The following is a 27099-nucleotide window of genomic DNA, read 5'->3' on the forward strand; positions in this document are numbered from 1 at the left end:
TAAAAGCAGTAACAGATCACTTATCTGACACTATCCCCGGACTCCTCGTGTGTATATAACAGGCACACACTAAAGAAAACAAAGACATCTCAGAACATGAGCAACAACAAAAAAAGTCGAAATGAATCAAAAGATAAGACAACAAAATGTGACTGTTGTTCAGCAGTCACAAGAAAGAGGTAGCTACAAAAATAAAAATAAAAAATCAGAAGATGATACAGGAAGAAGAGAGAAAAAAAGAAAGCAGAATAAAGAGGGAGGGGAATGAAGACTAGCAGAAGTGGCAGTAAGAAAGAGAAGCAGGGGCCGGACCCATGGCTGAGTGGTTAAGTTTGAGTGCTCCACTTTGGTGGCCTGGGGTTCACTGGTTTGGATCGTGGGCACAGACGTACACACTGCTCATCAAGCCATGCTGTGGTGGAATCCCACACAGAAGAACTAGAATGACCTATAACTAGGATACACAACTATGTACTGGGACTTTGGGGAGGGGAAAAAAAAAAACAGGAAGACTGGCAACAGATGTTAGCTCAGGGCCAATCTCCTCACCAAAAAAAAAGAGAGAGAGAGAAGCAGTGATAGGTGCAAGAAGACACTGCCAAGTAGAAATAACTATGAGAGGACAGAGAGAAGAAAAATCAATTAGACCAATTCAGAAAGCTGAAAGATACACAGTATACAGTCCTTCAAGGCCCTAGCAGTCCCTAAAGACATCACTGCCCAGTAGTGCAGCTGACTCCAACTAAGAAGCAAGGTTAAATTACGTTGCTGAGCAAGGTATATATAGAAGCATTTAATACTCTTAAAGCATTTTACCAAAAAGGCAAAAGTAAGAAAAGTAGGGCCTTAGAATATTAATTTGCCATTATCTAGAAATCTGACCTCATAAAAACAATCGCTATGTTAGGGACATGAAAAGTTAAGGAAGCTCCATATGCATAAAAATTGGCCACCAATTTAACACAAATAAGAAAGTAAATGTATGATTCAGCTATACAAATAACCAGTCTACCTCTTTCCCAACCAAAAATTAAAACATAGCCATCTATCCAGAAAGCTTGAAATGATGTGTACAGACTCACCATCCGTGGCAGCAATGGTAAACTCGTCACCGCAGGAGACCCTGATCACTTGCTTCCCACCTAGTGGTCCCCCCAACAAGTTGATTCCTAGCCGCTTCTTATAATTCCCAACACCCAGTTGTCCACACTTGTTGCAGCCAAAGGTTAGCAGCCGGCCTCGCTCTGAGAGAGAAGCAAAAATAGACAACCAGGCACAAATGGGTCACAGAACAGAGGAAAAACACAGCCAATACAGAGTTCCACGGACCAGCTTCTGGTTGTTAGAGTATAAAAATAAAAAGCTAGCCACACGATCCTGGATGTAGGGCAGCTAGGGTATCCAGAACTATGAGCAATTAGACCCAGGAAGTGACTCAATATTGTATTCTCTCTCCAATATTGAATTTGAAATGTGGAAAATTCTAACTCAGAATACTTATAGAAGGTGCTAATTAGAGACAGTGGTTGTCTCGAATTACAGGTGTTGTTCTCCTTAAAGGACATATTGATTATGCATTCATAATGATTATCAACAAAAATTGTACTTGAATGCCTAATTTGTTAATGAGGTAATCCTAGATACTAGGGGGAAATCAGGAGAGTGCATATATTGTTAAGAAGAGCTAATACTTGATAGAATAAAGCAGCCTGAGCTATGTGTATACAGTTGTGAATCGACTCACCATCAATAGCAGCGGTGTGAGTCTTGCCTGGGGCAATTGTACGAATCTTATAAAAGGACAACTGTTTGGCCAAGGTAAAGGAGGTTGTGTAGGGAACTTCATGGTATGCCTGAAACAAGGTAAAACACAAAGCAAAGACTCATAGGTAAAAATGGAGAGGTAACAGGCTGACCAAAAGGCCTTTCAAGCACATCATGTTCCTAAGAAGGTGCCAGGTAGCTTTTCATCTCCAATAGAATCCAAGAAATAAGCTCAATATGTAATCAGAGAATTTAATTAGTATATGAGACAGGACTTTCGGATAAAAGCTTTAGATTCCTAATTAGGGTATGAAAAACATGAACTCTCCACCCTAGAAAGTATCTACATAAGGAGAGAATCACTGACATTTGTCTTGGTTATATACTCTGCATACCTAACAAGGGCAAGGGCAAGGGCAAAAAATTAAAATCCTGAGGACTCTCCAGCCCACAGAGCAACCAGTTTACTGTGATCTAATTTCATCTACAGGGCAGTGTTTCTCAACGTGTTAAAATCCATGTTCCTTTAGATTAGCATTAAAAAAAAGTCCTCTCATTTAAGTTTAAAATTTCACAACAAATCCAATGTTATAAAAACCCAAATCAAGTAATGGTCCTTCTACATATGCCCTTTCAAACTACACAGACATGCTCCCAGACCTGCCCCGAATTTGTACTCTCCCATTTGAGAACCACTACTTCAGAGAATGCATCAAAATTCTTCTCTCTTCCACTGAGTCAGGAAACTTTTCTCTCTTGATTCTTCAAAGAATGACAAAAACTCATCATACTAACACAAAGAGGAGACTAAGACTTAATATTAGTGGTGAATTTCATGACATCCTTGAAGGAGGAGAATGGAAATTACATTTAATAAGCCTGTACAGGATCAGTGATTTGGGAGTGATAAATCTAAAAAACTCTCCAGGGAGGTGATGCATGGAAATATGTTTCTTTCCATAATGTTAATTTTCTTGTACCTATTTCAGTGATAAGGTAGAATATGAATTCCATCACTTGACTCTTTGTAATCAATTTATTTATTGAGGTATAACATACTGTAAAATATTGTACAGCTTGATACATTTTCCTTATGTATATAAATGTAAAACCACCACCCAGATCAAGATACAGACCACTCCCATCACCCTAGGATCCCTCCCACGCCTTCCGTTAATACCCATACCCTTCCTCCCAGAAGTAACTACTATTTTGACTTCTGCTATCCTAAGTTAATTTTGCCTTTTCTTGAACTTCATATAATTAGAATCATATAGTATGTACTCTTTTGTGGCTAGCTTCTTTTGCTAAATATAATGTCTGCAAGATCCTCACTTTATTCTTAAGTTAAAATCCATGATAGCATTCCCAGAGAAATGCCAACCTAGAGAAGTCATGACAATGGTGGTTAGGACACCAAAGTGGGTACTCACCTCATGGTTGATGATTCCACACATGCACTGATTCAGACCCAACTTGTTGGACTCATTGAGTCCACAGGCCAGCACTTTGCCTGACTGGGTCAGCAGAAATGTCCCATCACAGCCACACTGAACTGCAACAATAATCAAAGCCTTTGGAACATCCACCTGCAAGAAAAAAAAATCAGAAAAAAAAATCCCCCAAACATAACTTGTATTAGGAAAACCTCCAATTCTTTCAAAAGTGACATCCTGCATTTAGCAGAATAACTACAGGGAAGTAAAGGTTGCTCTGTTCTCTTCAGATTTGCCCAGTAGCATAGAGGCTGTTTGCAAAAAGGAGCTCAAGTTTTATAATAAAGTAAAAGAAGGCAATTCCAGGTTGGCTAAACAGGCCCCGTCAAAGTTTGTTTTAGTCAATAGATCCTACTTAGGAAGACTTCTCAAAAAACATTGGGAAAGGAGATGCTTTGATGTGCTGCAGATTTTGTCCTCTGAGACGGAAGCCTCCATGACAGTTATAGAAGAAACTCAGTAGCTCGTGGGGTCCCAGTCTGGTCAAACTGTAAGTGAGGTGACAGAGTACTGAGGGAGCAGCCAGGAATCCAAATGCTCACATCCCTCTGCAGCTAACCAGACAGGGCTGGAGAATGGTGGGGGCACATGATGGAGGTCTGTGAAATCCAAAAAATCAAATCGCGAAGTTTCTACCACAGCCTTTTCAGAAGAAGAGGAACAGCGGTGAATCCCATTGAGAATGGTCCCACAAATATTTAAGTTAATTTAAAAAATGTACATAAACTTTGTTAACAGTGAATGGTATAGTCAATTACAGTCAACCTTCCAGGGGGCACGCCTGTGCCCTAGGTGGGTGTGAGAGAAATGTGAGCGTGCTCTTCCCTCGGCTGGTTTCAGCTCTGCCTGTGCCAGCTCCTGCAGTGTCAGCTCTTGCAGTGCTGAGAGCAATTAGATATCATGTGTCACACAACATGACCCCTGAGTACACACAACTATTTCATCTGGTGTTCAACTGTGCAAGTAGGAGGGGAAAATGGCTGTGATGAGCTAAGAGAGAGTATATTGCTTTCCAATATCTTCCCAAGGAATTTTCCAGGGTGCATTTAGCTCAATGTGACTTTTTCATTTCACTGTGCATGCTGACTTTAGCTCCTATCCTCGAGTAACATGTGACTCCAGAGTGTCCACAGTGGCTGTATCCTCTTTCTCAACTTTTTATGATTTAGTCAGATGACAAGAGCAAAGAGTGCTAAATCAGGAATCCTGGAATGTCAGTCTCCCAGATAGGAAATATTTCAGAAACAGACACCTTAATATGGGGAGTCAGGGAAAGAGGACATATTACTGGAGTCTGTGTGACCTAGATGGGCTTTAGGCAGAAGCTGCTTCTGATTTTACCTTTTGTGGTGTATAATAATCCTCTTCTGAATCCAATCCCAGTCTTCCTGAGATACACATAAGAAAGAAAGTCATTAAAATGAGTGCATCCCTCCCAACGAAAATGTTCTATAAGAATATTCTCCTTTACTGAATTAACACTTGTCAAGGAGAAGCTGCATGATGTGTTTAGATGCACACAAGCCTGAAGTCAGGTTGTGCACCAGGGAATAAGTGGAGAGAGACAAGGCTACACCTACCATATTCGCCACAGCCCCAAGAATAGACTTCTTTGTTTCGTGTCAAAACCACCACATGATTATCTCCACAGGAGACCTGCTCCACTGGATTGTTCAAGAAGAAGTTTAGCTGCATGGGTTCTAGTACTTCGGGGCCGGCAACCTTGTCCACCCCCATGCAGCCATAATAATCAGATCCAAAGGCATAGAGTTGACCCTCATCTGCAAAAGAAAGGAAAGCAAAACCCATCAAAGGAATGACTTAGTTTGTACAATCAGAAAGCTGGGCAGGGCTGGAATGAGGACTACCCTAGCCAATGATCTCACATGAGATAATTACATCAGAGAAATCCAAAGATTTCTCTGTGCAAGTCTAGATTTGTTTGTGTTTAGAGGGTCACGAGTACTGTTATAATAATAGTTTAAAAAAAAGTGGTAGGATCATCATGTTAAAGGTTTAAAATTTTAGTAGGGTCATCTCTAGTCCATAGAGAAAAAGATAAGTACCAAGGAATCATAAAGTGAGTAATGGCAAGAACAAGAGTAAATTTCAGCTCTTGATTCCTGATTTAGTGTTATCCACACCTGACTAAGTGGTGAGGTTATTTATTCCCTTAACTGGAACACACAACATGATCCCACTCTTTTGTATTATCTACCTGCCTTCTCCTTGTTCACTACCCCCCAACACTATAGCAAATTGGGCACGTTGTTACTAATATCTATATGTGCTTATTATCTTTGGTTCTTTGAATACTGTCTTTTATTGTAAAATCCCAACTAAAACATTACAGCATTAAGTACAATACCCCTCATCAAATGCATTTGGATGCTTTCTGCTGATGGCTTACCTGTCACACAGACAGTGAAATCATCACCACATGACACCTGGCGGATGGCTTTGCCTTGCAACTTTTCCACATGCTTTGGCTGTCGGTAGGAGGCTTTGTCTCCATGGCCCAGCTGACCATGGAGTTTAGTACCCCCCTGCATGTTCTGTGAAGTAAAGAGGGCTTGTGAAGTTTTAACTTTTTATGCCAAAAGCTAGTCTTTAATATATCTTCTTAATAATAAAAAAAGTATAAAAAAATCAGCTGGAAATTTAGAAATGAAAAAAAAATGAGTAAGAGGATTAAACCTTTTAATGGTAGATAGTATAAAACCCCTGCCAAGAGGTAAAGATTTAAAAAGTATCCAGATTGGTATCCATCAGGTCTTAAAAGGACACATTCCCAATTTTGTCTTTCAAATCTAAGTTGAACTATAATATTTAATTATGGGTGAATGGTGAAAAAAAATTCTTTATATAGTCTAATTTGATTGTTTTCTACAGGAGGATAGCCTCTTGGAAATCCTTAATAGAAGTTTTACAAATTTTGGTCACAGTTTCCCTGAAATATGGAATAGTTATAAAGAATGTGGCTGTACAGAGGCTGCTATACAGCACTGAAAATAGTCCTAAATGACTTTTCAACAGTTTTATAGAGATAGTAATTCTTTTCATTCAATAATTCAACTGTAAGTCATTATATATATTTTTTTGTCTTTTTTTTTTCATGAGGAAGAATGGCCCTGAGCTAATACCTGTTGCCAATCCTTCTCTTTTTTTTCGCTTGAGGAAGATTGGCACTGAGCTAATATCTGTGTCAGTCTTCCTCTATTTTGTATGTAGGTTGCTGCCACAGCATGGCTTGATGAGTGGTGTAGGTCTGCACCCAGGATCTGAACCTGAGAACCCTGGGCTGCCAAAGTGGAGCACACTGAACTTAATAACCATGCCACCAGGCCAGCCCTAATATATACATGTTTTTTAAGGCACTAATTTCACTCCACCTCTGGCAGCCCCCCAGGGGCTTATTCTTTAAGAGATAGAGTTTTAGGAAATGACAGCAAGTTAACGCTCTATAACAGAGACAAAATCATTCATTCATTCTTTCAGTAAATCAACAGTTGAGTGTCTACACTGTCACACAGTGGAGATAAACCCTATCCTCATGGAGAAGTCATCTGAAACTACTGGAAAAAATGAGTTCTCTCAGGAAGAAGAGGAACAGTGAGAAGAATTAAGGGCCTAAGACAAAGTTGGGTAAAGAAAAGCAGCCTGAAAAGAGCCTAAGAAGGCATAGCTGAAAAGAAAGAAGGAAAGCCAAGAGAATATGCTCTCATAGAAGCCAAGGGAAGGAAGACAAAGCTTTGAGAAGGAGGGAGTGGTCAACTATGTGAAATGCTGCCAGGAGGTCAAGCAAGGTAAGGACTAAATAGTATCTATTTTATTTTCACAATTTATAGGTCATTTTGGTAAGAGTAGTTTCAATCGAGTGGCAGGATGGAAGCTGCACCGTAGGTGAATGAAGAGCGAGTGGGAGATAAGGAAACAGATAGCAAGTACAGGCAATTTGTTCAACAAGGTGAGAAAGAGGGTAGAATCTAGAGGGAACAAAAGAAAATTCTATTCAAGATATACCTAGCCAGCTTCGATCAGTGATGGAGGTCTTAGAATTTTCCTGACACGGTATACTGCTTCATTTGTTTACAAAGCTATTTCATAGATACTAACCGCTGTGAACCTCATGGTAATAGAAGAGAGTAATGAAGTGACTTTCTGAAATCACTCAGCTATAAATGAGAAAGTCCAGTCTCCTGAGTCCAAACCTAGGGCCTTTTAATTCTTTCTCTCTCTTTCATTCATTCCTTCCAAAAACATTTACAATTGACCTAATATGTACCAGGCAGTGGGGATACATCAGTGAACTAAACAGACAAAATCCCTGCTCTCATAAGAGCTTACGTTCTATCACCCAGGCTGCCACTCCCACAGCTGATGCTCAACTAACAAAATACTTAGACATCCTGGGCCCAGTAAACAATTAGGCTCACATCACAGTTTGAAAGTACTTAGCTTTCACTTACCACCCAGGTGTACAGTTCCTTCTCCACTGTGACCACAGCAAAGTGGGTATTCCCTGCACACACCTGCCGGGCACTACAGCCACTCTTGATGACATCCAGTTTCTGGGGAGTGGATTTTCCACCACCCCATACATAGACTTCACTGGTTCGAGATGTTACCACAGCAATGGGTGCTTCAGTCACAGTGCTTGACCTGCCAACAACCCCCAGAACAAAGGCACATTTAACATAAAAACCACATCAAAGAAAAATGCTTCCAGTCTGTTCCCTGAGAAGAACTGCCAATTATGGTATGAGAAAGTATGTTCTTTCTTGACAACTTATTTCAACCCTCTATCATAGCAGGCTTCGCAATTTCTGCCTCAGGGCTTCACCACAGCTTGGCCAGATCAGATTCCAGTCTCATCCATAACACCTACACTTTTCAACTTTTCAACATTCATCATGGTAATGATGTCCACTTTGGCATGAGGGTGAAATTATAGCTTTCTTTTTCTCAGAAACAACTATTTGACATTTAAGCAGATGTTGGCTTCTGAAAGGACACCAAAGGCTACTTACTGTGATCAAACAATGCTTAGACCCAAGAAAGACAGACCCCCTAGCGGTAATTTAAGATATATCACTTTTCAAGCGTCCCTTGAGCATTACCTTGGTCTTTTTGTAGGTGCGTTAAGGAGTGTGACTTTTTCCTCCATCTCTCTACCAAAAGAAAAGTAAACATACATGAGCGAAATAATAGGTTCCTATATTGCACCAGTGTCTTTTTAATACATTGAACAGATTTAATCCTCTTTAAATCATATACCTCCTGCAACATTACGATACTTTTAGGAAAGTACCTCGATGCAACTTACAGGTACATCGGCCTGGCATTAGACAATTCATTAAATACAAGGGGCCAGCAGTTTGGGGCCATTTGTTTTCTATCTCTGAGAAATGTTTCAAGCTAGAACAGAGAGCCTCAAGAACCTCTAATGCACATTTTTAAGTACCTGCTGACATCTCCATCTAGTCTGACTCCCCAAACTCAACATCTCAAATCTCAGCTCATTCTCTCTCTCCCATAAAGCTTTTCTTTCTGACTCTCCTATTTCTGTAACTGGCACCCCTCCTCCCCATTCTCCCAGTCAACAAGGCTTCAAATTCAAGTCATCTCTGATTCAGCTGTCTCCCTTTCTTCCATAGTCGAGTTCTACAGATTCTACCTACACAGTGCCCTTTATACTCAGCTCTCCTTTCCAGTTTGACCACCTTAGTTCTGGGGAGCTTTACTTCCCACCTGGACTGTGGTAGCACCCCCTAAGTGGTCTCACTACAGTTCTAATCTACTTTAATCAGTCCCATACTGATTTAACACTGATATTAGTATTGCCAAATAACTCTTCCTTAGGCATGCCTCTCATCATATGAACTACCCTCTCAAAAACATCCAATACTTCTGTACTATCTCTTGAATTAAGCACAAATTCCTTCATCTGGATTCAAGATTCTCTACCTTCCTTTCTAGCCTTCTTTCCCTCTACTTACTCCCCAGGTTATAGCCCAGGGTTCTTATTCTGCCTAAATCTATTACAGCTGAATTCCTGGGGTGGCGCTTAGGTGTCAGTATTTTTTGAAAGCTCCTGAGGTGGGAGCCCTCAGGTCTAGAACCACTAATCTATCCAAATACAACTTCCTGAATATTTTCCACAATTTCCTGAGTCTGTGTTTTATCCTGAAAGCTCTTTGTCTTATGTTTTTCCATCAAAGTTCAAAGTTCTAACAAAGTACTGCATATAAATCTACAATTACCTCAATAAAAATTGCAATTAAAAATTATCAATGGAAATATTTAAATAAGAGATGAGAACAGTGATTACATTGTTGGGAAATAAGACAGATAAAAAATTTAAATATGCTTAACCAGCCCCAAAGGGTGATATTGCCTGAATATGCATAGAACATAAATGAAAGGTCATGGTTCTGTATCTGGAGTATTACACATAATTCTAAGCACTAAAGCACTGGCTAGAGATCAACTGGAAAAGCAGAAAGATTAATTAAATGACACAACAGAAGAAATGTACCGACCAAACAACAAAGATTATGGAACAAGGTATATACGTCATGTATCTAAGGGCAAGAGTTGAAAAAGAGCAGAGTAAATGTTTGAATATTGGGAAGATACAGAAACAAAGAACTGGTAGGGGAGGAAGAAGGGTAGTAAGGCAAGAACAGGACAATAGGATGAAATACAGACTAGAACATTTAAGAAGGACAAAGAACTCTTTAAGTTAGGGTTTGAAGCCTCCTATAGGAAGTGAGGGATAAAGGACCTCCTTCCTACCTCTAGAGACCTCTAACAGAATGAATCTCAGGAAAGAACCTGTCAGGAATCAATCAGGCTCGACTTCAGGAAATGGGCCAAAGGTATCTGAAGAGGACTCCTCCAACTGCAACCCACTGTGCAAACAAATGCACTAAAAAACAAAGGCCCAGTCCAAGTCCATACTACCATCTGACAATTGTGAAGCCTTGTGCCAGGCCCTGGGCAGAGCACTTTATATGCTACTTCCTTTAATCCTCACCCTACCTCCCTTTATAGAGGAGAAAACTAAGGAACAGAGTTGGTAAATAACTTCACAAAGATAATGACAGAACTCAGACACAAACCTAAGGATGTCTGAGTCCAGAGCCCTCCTCTCTTAATTACTATGCTCTAATGCCCCATCTCTAGATTAAAACTCACAGATGGGCAAGTGCAGGGCTCTAGGGTCTCATCAGTCTAAATGTAGAAGAAAAGAGGAGGTGAAAGTCAGGAGCTACCCCCAAGAAATGAAAGCAGAGATGTTGGTGGACAATAGCACCAGACTGGCCAAGTCAGGAACCACCGCCCTCTCTCGTGGTACTCTGATCAGGCTTCTAACAGTTAACCATCTACAGAAAGATGATTTCCTTGTACTTTACCTCCTGCGTCTCCTGAGAAGGGGGCGATCCAGAAGTTCATCTGCAGTGGGTCTCTGCTCAGGATCCTAAAAAGTACAAATGGGGTTAGTTTTAATTTAAAGGAAATGGGCAAAATGGGATTTAAAGAGGCATGTTACGTCCTCTTAGAAGGCCATAGGTTAGTTATTCAAAGACCACTGTATATTATCCTTTTGTTTGAAAAAACATTTTCTTATGTCACATTCCAGGCCTCTGCTTAACATCTCATTACCATCAACACTTATACGTGAATGAGAATGCACCTTCCTCACTTGTTCAGTTAGGGCAGTGGCTGTCAAAGTGCAATATATACAGCACATAAGAATCTCCCAGAGTGCTTGTGACAAATAAAGATTTCTAGACTTTATCCACAGAGATTCTGATCCAGTTGGCCTGAGGTGTGGCCTAGGAATCTTCATTTTTCACTTGTAAACATCCTCAGGAGGTTCTAATGCCTGTGCTTCAGGGACCATACTTTGAATAATAATGACCTAGAGCTACAATGCAAAGCAAATGAGACATTAGAACTATACACATTCTTCAAATTAGGAACTCTAAATCATCTCTGACTATAATTTTATAAAATCGATTTATAAAAATTAATCTTGATCATAAGAAATGGAGCACAATTTAGCTGGTAAAATCATTTCACAAATTAATAAAGTAAGAAAAAAGCAGAATAAAGTAAGAATTTATTGGCTGAAGCACACAACTATCATGAATTGCCAATGTCTATTCTTTTGGGTACAGCCACAAATACATCCCACCCTGGAGAAGTGGATACGGTTTCAAGCAGGTTCATCTATGCCATACCCCAACACTAAGGCTGGAAGGGAAACACTGAACTGAAATGAATATATAAGTCAACTACCTGGTCGAGGCACGCATGGACCATTTGGATCAGTTCCAAAGAGTACTGGCTAGAATCAACTTCCATGGCCCGGATTCCTTGTACAATCTTCACACACAGGTTGAGTGGATTCTATAAGAAAATGATGATTGAATTGTTTTTGGTTATATAAGGATGACATAATCTACCAGTAGGGCCCTGAGATGTCTGTAACTATTATCAAAAGAAGTGCAATAGTTCTGCATTGGGTCTGACTTCTTTCTATAACTATTAGTATGCATCAGCGAGAAAGGGTTAGTGATGCACAGCTGCTATCAGATAGAATGAAGCCAAATGGCCAATATGGAGATATGACTATGTGGCCCAAAGCATAATACTCAGAGTATATTATAATCTGACCCTTCAACTAATTCCCAAGAAAAAGGAAAGCAAGGTTACCTTCTTGGCTTTAAGTACCTCCTTTGCCAACTAATTTGCCTCCTAATTTATATATCCTAATAATGATTACACAGGTGATATTCTGTTGCAACAGACAAGGCAGTGAATAATAATGATGATGATAATGATAATATTATAATAATATCACAATCACCTTTGAGAGACCACAATGTATTAGGCAGATATGTTATATATGATCTTTTTCGTATCCCTTGCAAACACCACACAAGGATATTATTATTATTACCAATTTAGAGATGTAAAGTAACTTGCCCAAGACTACATAGATAGTAAAAAATGGACCCCTAATTTCATTCAAAGTCTAATTCCAAAACTCGTTTTCCCTCCACTATATTATTTAGGAGAATTAGACAATATACCAGAATAAACTTCAGGATTTAGAAAAATAAATAGGTCTCAAGAAAGGCCAATGAATTTTTATCATGTTACATTTGTATTTTTCATATACATTATGAGATCAACTCTGTGAGAGGCATATACATTTTTTCCTCATTATAGATAATGAAATAGAGGATCAAAGAAATGAAGTGATTTGCTTAAGTTCTCACACCTGATTTGTAGAGGACATTGAATGTGAATTCAGTTTTGCTACTCAAATTGTGGTCCATGGACTAGCAGCATCAGCAGCATCTGGGAGCTTGTTAGAAACAAAGAATATCAAGCCCTGCCTCAGACCTACTAAAACTGAGCCTGCATTTTAACAAGATGTCCAGGTGGTTTCCTATGCATATTAAAGTTGAGAAGCACTGGTTTACACTGGGCTTTACTTAAGAAGAAAAGGAAAAGGACTTTAAGGAATTTGTTGTCCATAAAACAATAACAATCTTTAAGAAGAGTCAGTGTATAATTTTCCATAAAAAAGATCATGTTAATGAGTATTATATATTTGCTTTAGCTTTTAAAAAAATGATGTAGCTGAAGCATAAGAAATAAAATGGCTTATCCAAACTGCAGCATCACATAGTTAACCCCAGAGCCAGTTTTAAAATTACAGTCAACAAATTCAAGTGCAGCGTTCAAACTACTTGATTATGGCTATTTCAAAGGGGAATTCAAGTTGGAGATAAATCTGATCTATAGCATTTTAATAATACACTACTAAGCCAGGGCCTGAGTACTGATTGCTATTTTTGCCTACAGTTGGTTTCTGTTCAAGAAATCAGAAGCTCAGGGATAAATGAAGTTGATTCTCTCAACCAAGTTGTACCATCTGCAAGGACAATGAGGGGATAATACATCAACTTACTGTAGCATCAAACGTTCTCTTTAGAGTAAGCAGTTCAAAACTGACGCAACCTACTGCCCAGATATCAGACTTGAAATTGTACTTTACTCCTTGGCACAGCTCTGGAGACATATAATATGGAGTTCCTACAAGCTGAACAACAGAGAAAATAATCAAAGAATAACTTCTTTTCTGAGGTAACTATATTAATATTTCAACAACTAAATTAAATTTCCCAGGAACTAGTGATAACAACTATAAAACATTCACTGGCATATCTCAACATGGTTTTATGAGATGATGCCACCACAGGGAGAAATTTTATTCCCATCACATCTCTTGGGCCAATTATAAAGGGACAATTTCTGTGGCAAAGGTACTGTGGTAATCTGGGAGGTGCAACAGTTCTGTGATTCCTGGATCACAGAGGCTTAAGGCATTCAAGGCCCACTGAAGGCTTCACACAGATAAAGACACACTTACTAAAAGCTCACCAGTGGAAAAAACAAAAAAAAACTGGCTGTCGGGAGATGGTAACTGAATAAAAGAGTTAAAAGTTCTAACTGCAGGGGCCGGCCGTGTGGCTGAGTGGTTAAGTTCGCACACTCCGCTTCGGTGGCCCAGGGTTTCACCGGTTTGGATCCTGGGCGCAGACATGGCACAGCTCATCAAGCCATGCTGAGGCGGCGTCCCACATGCCACAACTAGAAGGACCCACAACTAAAAATATACAACTATGTACCCAGGGGGCTTTGGGGAGAAAAAGGAAAAATAAAATCTTTAGAAAAATAAAGTTCTAACTGCAATGTATAGTACTGAAACTTTGTAAATGGCTCAATTTGATATTTGTAATACTAACATGCAAGTGAATTTCTTTTGAATTTGAAAAAGATCTTCTGACTTCAAGAATGGGTTTGGAAATAAAAATGTCATGAATGGAGGTCATGTCTCTCCCAAGATGAGAGACAATGAGTACTTCAGAAGTTCTAATAAAACTGATAGCCATCTTTAATCAGCAAAACAAAGAAATTTTCAGATGGCTTACATGGCATTTTAAAATTTTCCTATCATTCCTTCTTTGCATTTAACTGGCTAAAAATAGTCAAATCTTGGTCTTATCAGATTATTCTTGATAAGAAAAATCCATATAAGGACATGACTGCTCCCTTAGAAGCTCAACATGGCACCATGATACAAGCAGACTGAGTCCTTGAAGCAGACTCCCAACCCTGGCTATTGGCATCCTTGGATGTCTCTAAACTGCATGCAGGCGTATCATGAAAACATCATCAGGACAAAATTAATTTTATTAACTTATGTTTTCAAGTTCTTTTATGGACAGAACATTGTGAAACCAGAAGAGTAATAACTGAGTTTTATAATTCCTAAAAGGAGGAGATCACTGTCTTTAAAGATCAACTTATGTCTACTCCTCACCAATATTCTTTCTTAAGATCAGGTAAGAAAGGAGTCCCGCAGTTCAGACCACGTATGATATTAAAGGGCAGATTGTTCTCTCGGCATCGGCCTTTATTTGAAATACAGGGCTTCTGAACTAGAAAAATTCAAAAGACACACAAAGAGAGATTGTCCAATCCTGAGTTCAAACATTAAATAAGAGATATAGTGAAATCTACTAAAGAGCCTGGGCTGGAAAAAACAGTAAAGCATTTTATTGCTTTTAGAAGTCTCTAGTCAGTGTTGCAAAGGGCTATGAGGTCGGAGCTGTAACGTGGACAGACTCTTGAAAGAACATCAGACGATGTAAATGCCTGTTAGTGAGCCCAGGAAAAAGACTCCTGAAGACTTGCTCTATAAGTACGGAAAACCCGCAAGAATATTGAGGAAAGTGCAAGATTTAGGAAGTATAGTTACATCTCTTGGTGCTGGAAAGGAAAAAAAAATTAAGACAAGGGCAACGCATACTTACCGTCTCAGCCATGGAATACTCAGAATTAAGTTTCTTTGCTAGGCCATAATCTCCAAGTTTTATCAGGTTTGCCTTTGTCAGAAAAATATTTAATGTCTTTATATCTCTGAAAAAAAAAGATGCTGCATATTAACCTATATAGTTAATTGTTTTATCTCATCCCCCACCCACCTAGGATTAGTACAGAGTAATAATGAGTGTGTCACCACTGCTCAGACAGTCATGGGATGCCAAGTAGTGGTCATCACTTTCACATGCACCTTAACATTGAAAAGGGAACTTGGGTGAGTGGAGGCAGAGAATGAACTTCATCCTCCAGGGCTTCACAGCACAGGCATGTCTCCCATAGTACTGACGCCATTAGAAGAAGTTGAGAGGGTCAGACAAAAAACCAGCATCCTAGGTAATCCTAATTCCTACAAGGTGCACCGCATCTTCATTGACCACTTATGCCTTGGATTAAGTGATATCAAGGCAATTTTAACACTTGTTTGGTGTCAAAGTTTCAAATCTGCTAAGGCAAGAGAAAATGCTCCTCACCCCAGCAGCAACATGGTTAGGCTGTGTAGATTACCTAAATAAAATCACTGGCTGTTTTTCTAAAGGTGAATTGACATATATAACACAAATAAACTGCCTGGTTCACACTCTGCCTTCTTTTATTGGAAGACGTGAAAAAACTAGAACAATATTCTCTGTAACTTTTGAAAAGAAAATAACAATATGCAACTATAGCCATTCAACAGCTATCAAGAAATATATGCTAACTGAATGAACAAACCAACAAAAAAAGAAATACTGGTATATTAACAGTAATCTCTAGCAATGGGCAATGACTCACTTCAGAAAAGTATAATGATGTGGAAATGTTCTTATAATGGTTGTGTCTTATAGCTAGAAATGAATAGAAAGCTGTTTTGTCCCCCCAAAGATCTGGTAAAATTGTATAATTAATTGTACAAAATGAATAGGCTTCTTATTTAAATTAAAAGATTCAATTAGAAAATTAAAAACAATTGCCAAGTATTACCGCTCAGAGAAAACATTTACTGTGAATTCCAACCAATCTAATACCACTTCTCATAGTGGCTTCTAGGGTCTACCGAGGAATTAATGAACTGAACTCTAAAATATCTCTTCAAGAAATGACTGAGCAGTACTTAGTTATTGAGACTCTTCTTTTACTTATTCATTCATTTATTTTAAGGAAGATTAGCCCTGAGCTAACATCCACTGCCAATCCTTCTCTTTTTTTTTGCTGAGGAAGACTGGCCCTGAGCTAACATCCGTGCCCATCTCCCTCTACTTTATATGTGGGACGCCTGTCACAGCATGGGTTGATAAGTGGTGTGCAGGTCTGCACCTGGGATCCAAACCAGCGAACCCCAGGCCACCGAAGTGGAGTGTGCGAACTTAACCGCTGCACCACTGGGCCAGCCCCTTGAGATTCTTCTTAAACATAGTTTAACTTCAGGAAGTGAAGATAGCACCCCTCATCACTCACTTTTTCTTTTCTAAATTATATCAATGGAATAGACTTGACTGCTTAATCAAGAAAATAACGGTCCTGATGGGAGGTACCCAAGGTAGGAGTTGGATTGGTGGGGAGGAATCCATCCCATAGTCTTTCACTACTTCATTACCTATGAAGGATTCCAGCTTTATGGATACAGCTCACTGCTGAAACAATCTGAAATAGGTACCACACCACCATCTGCAGAGAAAAAATAAATTATATTTGCAAGCAAAAAACCAAAAAAAGTTGCATTTAAATAAACACACACACACGCATCTCAAACAAACAAAACAAAGGAAGCTGCAACCAGAGGTTATGATTCAACATGACTTGACATCTCTTGTTTGTAGGTTGAGTAGGCAAAGAAAAGTGGTAGGGGTAAAAAGAAAAAGCAGGTCATCATAAAATAGTTTCAATGTCATTATAAAATATAGTATGGTGAAGCAGACTTGTGGAAAGAAATCCAGGAATAATGCAAAGGTATAGAAAACTGGGCATACCAGTATGTAGTAATAGAACCGGGAAAGAAAGCCCATAGAGACTCATGATGTGGAGGTAAAACGTTTAGGAAGCAGCTATAGACAGCTTCCTTGTTAGAGGTTTCCTTTGCCATGAATATCAACCAGAGCCTGGAAGGAGTCTGAACAAAAGGAAAAAGACACTCTTCATTGTTGGAAGAGTAAATACAGAACTAGAATGCAAGAATCACAACATTACAATTCTAGCTTCCTTCCACAGAAATATGAATTACCTCTTCCTCAAACAACTTGTCCTTCTGACGAAGGATTTTGTCATACAGGTTCCCTCCTGTAATTAAACAAAAGACAGGTTTGAATTGCTTAATAGAGATCAAAGCTTGGCTCCTATATCTACTGGGGTTTTAACAGGTGACACAAAGAAAGAAAGGATTCCGCTTCCTCTCCAAAGGAAACTCCTTCTTCCCTCTTGGCTTTTCAAATGGGTACAAAACTCTTCACATCTTTCAAAGACTGTATGCAAAATATTCTTGAAAGATTTCCCTCCCTAACAGAAGAGGCTCAATACAAAAACAGGAAGTATGACATTTTTAGAAAACATTAGAATTAAAGACCATTCCTATAGTACCCCGATTAGTGAAATTACCTTGAATGTCTTCAACAGCAGATGATTTTCTTTTCTAGAACTCTTTTTAAAAGACTCTGCAGTATTTTTGTAACAACTCTCTCAATGTGACTACTAGAACATTTGGATTCCAACTGTGATGCAATGTTTTGTATATACAGGTGTATATCAACAACAACTTTTTCTTTCCACTTCACCATCAAAAGGCTTCCCCAAACTCAGGGTACACCCCAGACTGTTTCCAATCATTACTCCCTTTACTAACTCCTTCCTGCAGAGTAAGTCTGTTTGCTTCTCCTTTTCCTTTATCAAGTAACACAGACTGCAAATGATCACGCTTCATTTTACTTCCTACCTGCAACTGGCTAAGTTTCACAACTTTTTTACCCCTGCAATTTAGTAACTCAGAGTTTCAATAAATGTACCATTTGTTCTAGTTCCTCCTAACCACAAAGGAAGTTAACTACTTGAGGCTTCTGCTACTTCGAAAATCTCTTACATAATCTTGTACATTTAGCATTGATCAGAACCAGGAACAATTATGATACACAAAAGTCTAGACAAGAAAGTTAGAAGTCTAGGAGCTCTCTCTTAGAGATTTAAGCAAAGAATATGCTGGAATCTCTTTAGCATGCAACTCAAGAAAGGGCTTTGGGGGTTCTCTTATGCAATACGAAGGATAACAGCAAGTATAGTATGTATCAAACATTTGCTACATCCCAAGTACCATGCCAGGGGCTTTACATATTCATTTAATACATCAACCTTAAGAGGTAGGTACTGTATATCAACAAACTCATATTAAGATGAGGAAGCTGAGGCACACAGAAGTCAAGTTTCTTGCACAGGTGACAGAGCTAAAAAGTAGTGGAGCTTGAGATATGGGTTTAGAGTCTATTTTCTTAATAACTAGGCTATACTGCCATCTGACGAGCAAAATGGGCCAAAGAAATCAGAGACCAGATAAATAAGGCCATGCTTCACTATGTATCATTTTCATTCAGCTATGATCTTTGGACCATTTTCAATAGGATAGCTTTGGCTGAAGTCAATATAAATAAATATCAGCTATAAGATTTCATTAAATATATCAAGCAGTGCCAAGCCACACTACGTCTCTACTGTCATTTCATGAGAAAAAACCCTGAAAAATGAATGTAAAATTCAACTGAACAAATAATTTGAACAACTATAATCACAAGGGAGACTTTGAGTATGCAGGGGAAAATCCCTCCCCTTATTTTATACATCGCTTCAAAACTCTCCAGGACCTGAACTATTTCTCTTAAACTCTAGAAATCCACTCAAAGCTTTTATCACTGTATATGTCTCTTCTTTTTCTCTCTCCCTTAAGCTAAGTATGAGCACAAGAATGTCTTGCCAGAGGAAGTCCCACTGAATTCTACCTTACCATTACAATATTCCAGCTCAATCAGTAGGGTGGTATTGTCCATGAAGTGATTGTAGTAGGCAATGATGTTGTCATGCTGCAGCAGGGCCAGAATAACAATCTCATTCAAGGCATCACGACGTTCCTTCTCAGACAGTCGGGTCAAATCAACTTCCTTCCACACAACCAGTGAGTCATCCTACAACACAGTAATAGAGGTATCGTGCTTTCCTCTTGCTTGGCAGAGAATGAATCCACACCCGGATCTGCAGGCCTAGAAAGAAAACTTCCTAGATGGGCAGAGAGTGACTCCTTTTACTTTTTCCTTTAAACAAAACATGAACAGACTTTAAAGGTTCTGCCTATAATTGAGCATCATAATTTACTGCAGGACTAGGGAAAGTAAATCATTAAGATGCTATGACGTTGTTACACTTAACTTGCATGATGTCAGTTCCAGGTAAAAATATAGGATGGAGGGAGATCTCAAAGATTCTATTGCGGGACATTAGGACAGACTGCTAATCATGATGAGGACTGTAGTAGGGCTAGAATATTGGAGAATTAAAGAACTGGAGAGTGGTTGTCTATAGCTGGCCACAGTTTCTTGTAAAATGGAGATATTAAACAACTCTAATTTTATAAATTTAGATTTCTCTAATGATTTTCATCTATCCTTTCTGGATATTAAGTCATGTCTAAGGACTCTGAATTCACTTCTCTCACCCTGCCCCATTTTGCAACTCTGCATCTCCTGTCACTTTCATGGATCGCATGTTTTCCTCTACTCAGGAAAACTTACCTGCAGCTCCCAATATCCACTTCCTTTTATAATATCTCTAATTCTTTACTGATGCTGCTCCCCAGTCCAGGGGTATGCCCACCTAAATAAACCTACCTATCCTTTAGAATGGCTCTGCCAGGCCTTTAAACCTTTTTTGGGAAGATTCTGATGAACCTTCTACTGTACATTTACTCAATGCAACCATTTCCTTAATTGTCAGAGCTCATATTGAGATAATATTTGTCCATTATTTTTCATTTATATACACATACAACTTCAATGCTATTTGTTTACTAACAGGGCTAACTTGTCTTCCCATTGAAATATGGGAAGCTTCTTGAGGGAAAGAGCTGCTTCTAATTAAACCTTTGTAAATTTACAGATCTAATGAACATCTGGTGATATGGATAATACTATGCAGTTTTTGGGAAGTATAATCAAATTTAACTTAAAACAATCTCAGTGATCAAGTTCAACACGATAATAATGGAAAGGCACAGACAGGCAAGGAGATGTGAAACCTCATTCCAGCCCAAGATTTACTTCTAATTAAGTGGGCAAGTCACTTAAAGATACTGTCTTAGTTTCTTTTACTATAAAATAAGAATACCAAAACCCTTCTCCTCTTTCTCATTGTGAGTACAAATAAGAAAATAGAATACTAACAGTAACTCCAACATCATACATTAGTGTTGCATTAGGATAAAAAGTAACACAAAAATATTCTCTTGCAATTACCTCTCTCCTTCTCCATCTTTCAGCCTTAAAAGTCTGCTGGCTCGGAACCCGCGCTAGAACTGCAGATGGTTCACTGATCGATGAACCAGCTTCAGTAACCCCACCAAGTCCTCATTAAAGCTTAGCTATTCTAAAGCTAGAGTTTTAAGACATTAGTGACCAAACCCACTTTATGGTTAGTTTTTGGAAGTAGCGTCACCACTACAGGGTTTTAGATCTGTATATATTCTGAACTTGGGGGTTGGTGATGCATGAATCTCTTCAAAGGATGTGTATCTGTGCAATAGGGGGTGGGGGGGACTGTGCTTACACTAGGTTCTCAAAGGAGTCCTTGTCCCCCGTAAAGGTAAGGACGAATGGCTCAGACTATACTAAAAACCTATTTGCCGTGCATAAACGCTGCTGGATAAACACTGATGAATAACCTAACACGTGACGATCTTCAAGAAAAATCTCCAATGGAGAGTTCATATCTGAATTTAAAGATAGCGGCCAAGACAGCGGAGTTGCTATCTTGTGGGACTTTTGAAGCTCTGCCCCTCCTCCCCACCCGGACCTTGGAGAGCTATACAGCAGGAAAGGAAGGAAGTTTTGACAATGCCTCACATTCGTATACCACTTTAATTCACAGTTTGCAAAGTACCTTCGTTCGATTCTCAAAATAACCTTAAGAAAGATGATTTTTACGGTAGTTATCACTAACTCCAATTTACAGATGGAGAAACTAAGGCTTAAGGAAGATTCTATGACGTGCTTAGTTTCCCGGGTTAAACAAAAACGACCAGTTAGTAAAAGCAGTGACCTAACGAAGCCCTAGTGCAGGTGCGCTGGCAAAGCGGTGAAGACCTGAGACACACACCCCGCGGGCGGCCAACGCTAAGTGGGACGCGGCGCCGACGCAGGGGAAGCGGGGCCGCTAAGGAGGGGCTCGGGCGGCGGGGGCCGCTACCTCGGTGCGGCGGTACAGCGTGGCCTCCCCGAAGGCGCCGCGGCCCAGGACGCGGATGGGGATGTAGTGCAGCTCCTCCTGCTCCGCCGCGCCGCCGCCGGCTCGCGGCCCCGGACTGGCGCTGGGCCCCGGGCCCGAGTCCCCGCCACCCCCGGACTCGCTCCCAAAGTCCGAGTTGATAGAATCGCAGTGTCGCTCGTACTCGCCCAGCACCGACATGGCGGCGGCCGCGGAAGCGGCCTGCGTGTCCCGGCGGCGCTGGCTGCGCTCAGCCGCTCTCGCTTCAGACGCCGGCCCGCGCCTCCGTCAGCCCCACAGCCCCGCGAGGCTCCATGGTGGCTCCGTCCCCTGACCCGGAAGCAGACCTGGGTGCTTCCGGCCCGGCGGGGTTCCGTCCGCCTTCGCGGGCTCACTGAGTGTGAAGCCGTGGCTTCTCTCCCTGCGGGCGGCCTGGGAAAGCTAGGCCTCTGGCGCGGGTTGACGGGCGCGGGTGGGGACCGCGTGGAACCGAAGGGCTCGGGAAGGGCAAGGGCGTCACCCACAGGTCTCTAGGCCCCTCCCCCAATCTGAGACCAGGTGCCCAGACAGCTTCGAGGTCCAGAGGGCGTCAAGTCTCATCTTGGCGCCAGGTCAGTGATTAGGCAGCAGTGCCTTCCAGTTGGGCAGCGCTATTTCTTTAGAGAGATAGTACAATAAAGATATTATTTCTTGTTGTTAGTGACCTCCAGTCGATTCCACTCCTAGCGACGCTGTGTACAGCAGAGCAGAAGCTGCCGGGTCTTTTTGCGCCATCCTCGCACCTTCCGGGGCTATATCAAACAATGTTCCTCTGCTTGCCATTCATGGGGTTTTGATAGCCAGTTTTTTCAGGTCCTTCCTAGTCTGAGTCTGGAAGCTCTGCTAAAACCCTGTCCCCCATGGGTGGCCCTGCTGGTATTTGAAATATCAGTGACATAGTTTTCAGCATCACAGCAACATGCAGCTGATGAGAACTGACAGGTGGTGTGGTTCCCTTACCAGGAAGCGAACCCTGGCCACGGCGCTGAGTGCCAAATCTTAACCACTAGAGCACCAGGGCTGGCTAGGGGGGGGAGGATCTGCAATAAGACACTCCCTGCCCTCAAGTCACCAAGAGAATCGCAATATAGTGAAGAAATGTGTTCCATCAGTTATGTGACCCTGGGCAACTTCACATCTCCAAGCTTGCTTTTTTTTAATTGTAAAGTTATGGGAATATGACCATCACGGATAACAGCTAACATTTATTGAGTGTTGTGGCACTGTGTGGCACTGTTGTGGCACTGTGCTAAAAGCTGTCTTTCCATGTGTCATCACTCTTAATCCTCATATTATTCCCATTTTGTAGAAGGAACTGAGATACAGAGAGGTTAAGTAACCTGTTCACTGTTACATAGCTAGTAAGGGGAGCTGGGAGTCAAACCTGGCAATCTGGCTCCAGATCTTTTTCACAGAGCAGGATGTGTTGGGGCTAAGAGATCACATGGCTGGAGACCCAGGTGTATGTAGGGTAGAAGCAGGAGGAGACGGGGCCGCAAATGTTTTATAGAGTTTGGCTTTTCCTGTGGGCAGTGGAAAATTATTGGAGATTTTTAAGCAGAGGAGTATATGATTAGTGTGACTGCATGTCCCGATTTGCTGGGGAAGTCCCTATTTGCGCCTTTTTTCCCCAGCGTAATTGAGAGAGCCTTCTTTTGCTCAAGTGCCCAGCTCAGACAATAAACATATGGTCACCTTACATAAGACCAAAGTTATATTTTACAAAAAGAACTCTGATGACAGTGTGGAGGACAAAGACTGCAGGCTGGGAGACTAGTTAGGAGGCAATTTATATTCTAAGAAAAGTAGAGACACTGGGGTACTATGAGTGTGAGTGTAGAGGAGGTCCAGATTTAAGAAATCCATACAAGGAACACTTAGAACTTTTTGTGATCATTTGGAATATGGTTGGTGAGGTAAATGTGAGAGTCCAGGAAGCTCACCTTTTTAACTAGGTGGATAGTGATAGCAAATGTAGGAGGAAGAGGATTGCTAGGGGAGGGTCAGAGGTGAGAAGGCTAATGAGTTCACATTCCTCTGACCTCTCTACAGGTCATCAATGTTCCTTTAAAAGGATGATATTGTACACTGCGTAACATTCCACATCAGGTCTGAAGAGGAGAGTATGAGGGGACTTCTGTCCCCCTACATCTGGATCCAATATTTCTGTTAGTGTGCCAGCCGGCGAGATTGTCTGCTTATACTGAGCTCACACTTAACTGAACCTCTTTTTCATATCCCATCTAATCCAAAGTAACACAGCTCTCCCACCAGATCGTATCACTCCTTATTTTGTTCACAATGCTCATCTCTGAAATACTGATGTCTTGTTCATTATGTTTACTTTCTTGACTCTCTCATTCATCAGAATGTAAGCTCTATGAGAGCCTGGGATTTGCACCCTTGTTCACAGCTCTATATCAGCAGTACCTGGTAAAGTGCTTGATATTATAGGCTTAACAATTATTTGTTGAATGACTATCAGGTCAGTATTACCTCATATGTATATAACATTTTTTAAACCTCAGTGCAAGACTGACTGATAATGCCTGTTAAATTTTATTTTGTTTGTTTCATTCTAGGGTTCTAGATTATAAGGATATTTTTGAATTTTCAATTCATTCATTCAACAAACACCGAGTACCAACTTGTGCTAGGTTACAACAGGGAACAAAATAAACATGGTTCCTACTCTCGTGGAGCTTACAGTCCACATGACAGACAAATAACCAGGCAACTACTACAGTGTATAAGTGCTATTAGAAGGAAAGTACAAGCTTCTAGAAAGGCATTAGGAGGAGCATCTTTCCAAGCCAAACTTGCTGGGTTAGGGAAGGCTTCCTGGAGGAATATCCAAAATGTTAAGTCAGTGATGGCTAACCAAAGTAGGCTATTCCACCTACCACCTCCTATGAATTAGAAGACATTTTGAGAATAGGTATTGTTTCTTATTTATCTGGGTCTACTCCAGAGTTTAGCCCAGCACATTAAACAGATGTTCAATAAATGTTTTTTTGAATTACAAGATGGAAAAAATAGTTATTTAAAATCAGAAATATTGACTTTCATTTAGAGAAGCTGAAGCCAAAGCTTAAAAATTCATTTTTCTGGCATCTTTGCAAGGAGGAACTAAATCATTTTCTGTAACCTGGTTAGCCTGATATTGTGAATTGTTCTAGTTACAATGTATAGATACAAACTTAACAGACAAACGTCCTTTTCCATCTTAGAGAATACAGAACAGAAACCCTCATGCTCACTTCTTTATTATACTGGATATAAATGAGACTAAATATCTGACCTTTGAATATTTATAAACCCAGAAATACTGAACATTCCAAAGCTATAACTGATTTTAAAGTGCCTTTGGTCAAAAATGGATTATTTCCATGTCATATTTTAACAAGTGAATAGTTAGGATGCTATATAGTAGAAGTTTCCACTTGTGAATGGCAGATCCCCAGGGGCCATTGTTACTGTAAAAGTTAAAGAATTTACCAAAGTACCAAGCAAAGTCTGTATCTATTCTCTGTTCAATATGATAGCCACTAGCTACATGCACCTACTGAACACTTGAATTGTGGCTTGTCTGAATGGAGATGTGCTATAGCTAGCTCTAAAATGCACACTAGATTTCAAAGACTATATTCAAAAAAGAATGTAGGGGCTAGCCCGGTGGCACAGCAGTTAAGTTTGCATGTTCTGCTTCGGCGGCCAGGGGTTTACGGGTTCAGATCTTGGGTGTGGACCTATGCAATGCTTGTCCAGCCATGCTGTGGTGGGCATCCTACATATAAAGTAGAGAAAGATGGGCACAGATGTTAGCTCAGGGCCAGTCTTCCTCAGCAAAAAAGAGGAGGATTGGTGGCAGATGTTAGCTCAGGACTAATCTTCCTAAAAAAAAAAAGGGGGCACAGCAGTTAAGTTCACACGTTCTGCTACGGCAGCCTGGGGTTCCCCAGTTCAGATCCCCGGTGCGGACATGGCACCGCTTGGCAAGCCATGCTGTGGCAGGCGTCCCACATATAAAGTAGAGGAAGATGGGCATAGATGTTAGCTCAGGGCTAGTATTCCTCAGCAAAAAGAGGAGGATTGGTAGCAGATGTTAGCTCAGGGCTAATCTTCCTCAAAAAAAAAAAGTAAAACAGGGGCTGGCCCCGTGGCCGAGTGGTTAAGTCCGTGCGCTCCGCTGCAGGCGGCCCAGTGTTTCGTTGGTTCGACATGGCACTGCTCATCAAACCACGCTGAGGCAGCATCCCACATGCTACAACTAGAAGGACCCACAACGAAGAATATACAACTATGTACTGGGGGGCTTTGGGGAGAAAAAGGAAAAAATAAAAAAAAAAAATCTTTAAAAAAAAAAAAAGTAAAACATCTCATTAATCGTGTTTATATTGACTACAGGTTAAAATGCTATTTTGGATATATTACACTAACTATATCGAGCTGGCCCGGTGGCACAGCAGTTAAGTTTGCATGCTCCACTTTGGTGGCCCGGGGTTCGCCAGTTCAGATCCCAGGTGCAGACCTATGTGCCGCTTGTCAAGCCGTGCTGTGGCACGCGTCCCAGATATAAAGTAGAGGAAGATGGGCAGGGATGTTAGCTCAGGGTCAGTCTTCCTCAGCAAAAAAAGAGGAGGATTGGCAGCAGACATTAGCTTAGGGCTAATCTTCCTCAAAAGAAAAACATTAAAAAATAAATAGACTAAATATATTATTAAAATTAATTTCACCCGTTTCTTTTTACTTGTCTAATGTGGTGCTAGAAAATTTAAAATTATACATGGGACTCATGTTATGTGGGACGCCACTGCAACAGACTGAATAATTTGCAGAAGATGTACTACCATTTGGTACGAATGTGATACTGTTGAGACTATTAAATTTAGTTATAAGTTTTGAATTCATTATTTATGTCCTCTAAAAGTAAAACATAAGTGAGAAATAAGAAGTTTTCGATGTTAAAATATTTATACTCAAATACTGGGAACCACTACTTTATAGACTATAGAGTCACTGACAAATTTATTATGTTTTTTGGGGGAAATGGAGGTAGGGGGTAAATAAGAGGCTAGCCAGTGAATGTGCAAAGCACTTGAAGTTGACTCTTGGAAAGAGGCTTTATGAAAAATGTTCAACCACAAGTAAAAGGAGATGGGGTTCACCCCATCACCTTCAGCTGCTGGGATGGGGTTTTGCATAGATGTGATGGGCCAAAAAAGCAAGTCCTGAGGGGTTCTAACTTGGGAGGGGTATTTTAAGGATGGAGGGCAAGGGAGATCCTCTGTGGGAATAATTCCAATAGCAATTTCCAAAAGAGAGATGCTGACAGAGAGTGCCTGGCTTACAGAACCCTATTTGGTCTTTCTGAAGATGTATAATTAAGCATCATTATTTTTAA

The 27099-nt window shown here is 40.5% G+C and overlaps 1 protein-coding gene across 2 annotated transcripts in view; it reads right to left on the reverse strand.

The window, feature by feature from the left end:
• NEK9 (NIMA related kinase 9) overlaps positions 1-22195 on the reverse strand; it is a 34990-nt gene extending 12795 nt beyond the window's left edge. Inside the window, exons 1-16 of one of the 2 annotated variants that reach the window (XR_002803539.2) lie at positions 21639-22130; positions 19189-19366; positions 17428-17483; positions 16804-16874; positions 15161-15266; positions 13252-13383; positions 11568-11678; positions 10679-10743; positions 8381-8431; positions 7730-7922; positions 5671-5815; positions 4841-5041; positions 4602-4648; positions 3198-3353; positions 1745-1853; positions 1083-1244 (exon numbers count right to left, since the gene is read on the reverse strand). Coding sequence is in view for 1 of the 2 variants with exons in the window: in XM_023628131.2 (XP_023483899.2) it covers positions 1083-1244; positions 1745-1853; positions 3198-3353; positions 4602-4648; positions 4841-5041; positions 5671-5815; positions 7730-7922; positions 8381-8431; positions 10679-10743; positions 11568-11678; positions 13252-13383; positions 15161-15266; positions 16804-16874; positions 17428-17483; positions 19189-19366; positions 21639-21857 (2002 nt within the window). In the remaining variant the exon portion in view is untranslated. Of the gene's footprint in view, positions 1-1082; positions 1245-1744; positions 1854-3197; positions 3354-4601; positions 4649-4840; positions 5042-5670; positions 5816-7729; positions 7923-8380; positions 8432-10678; positions 10744-11567; positions 11679-13251; positions 13384-15160; positions 15267-16803; positions 16875-17427; positions 17484-19188; positions 19367-21638 lie in introns of both variants that reach the window. The other variant, XM_023628131.2, reaches the window with a different exon arrangement.
• Between the last annotated feature and the right edge of the window lie 4904 nt (positions 22196-27099).

The sequence above is a fragment of the Equus caballus genome, chromosome 24, assembly GCF_041296265.1.
Source record: "Equus caballus isolate H_3958 breed thoroughbred chromosome 24, TB-T2T, whole genome shotgun sequence".
Classification (NCBI taxonomy): domain Eukaryota; kingdom Metazoa; phylum Chordata; class Mammalia; order Perissodactyla; family Equidae; genus Equus; species Equus caballus.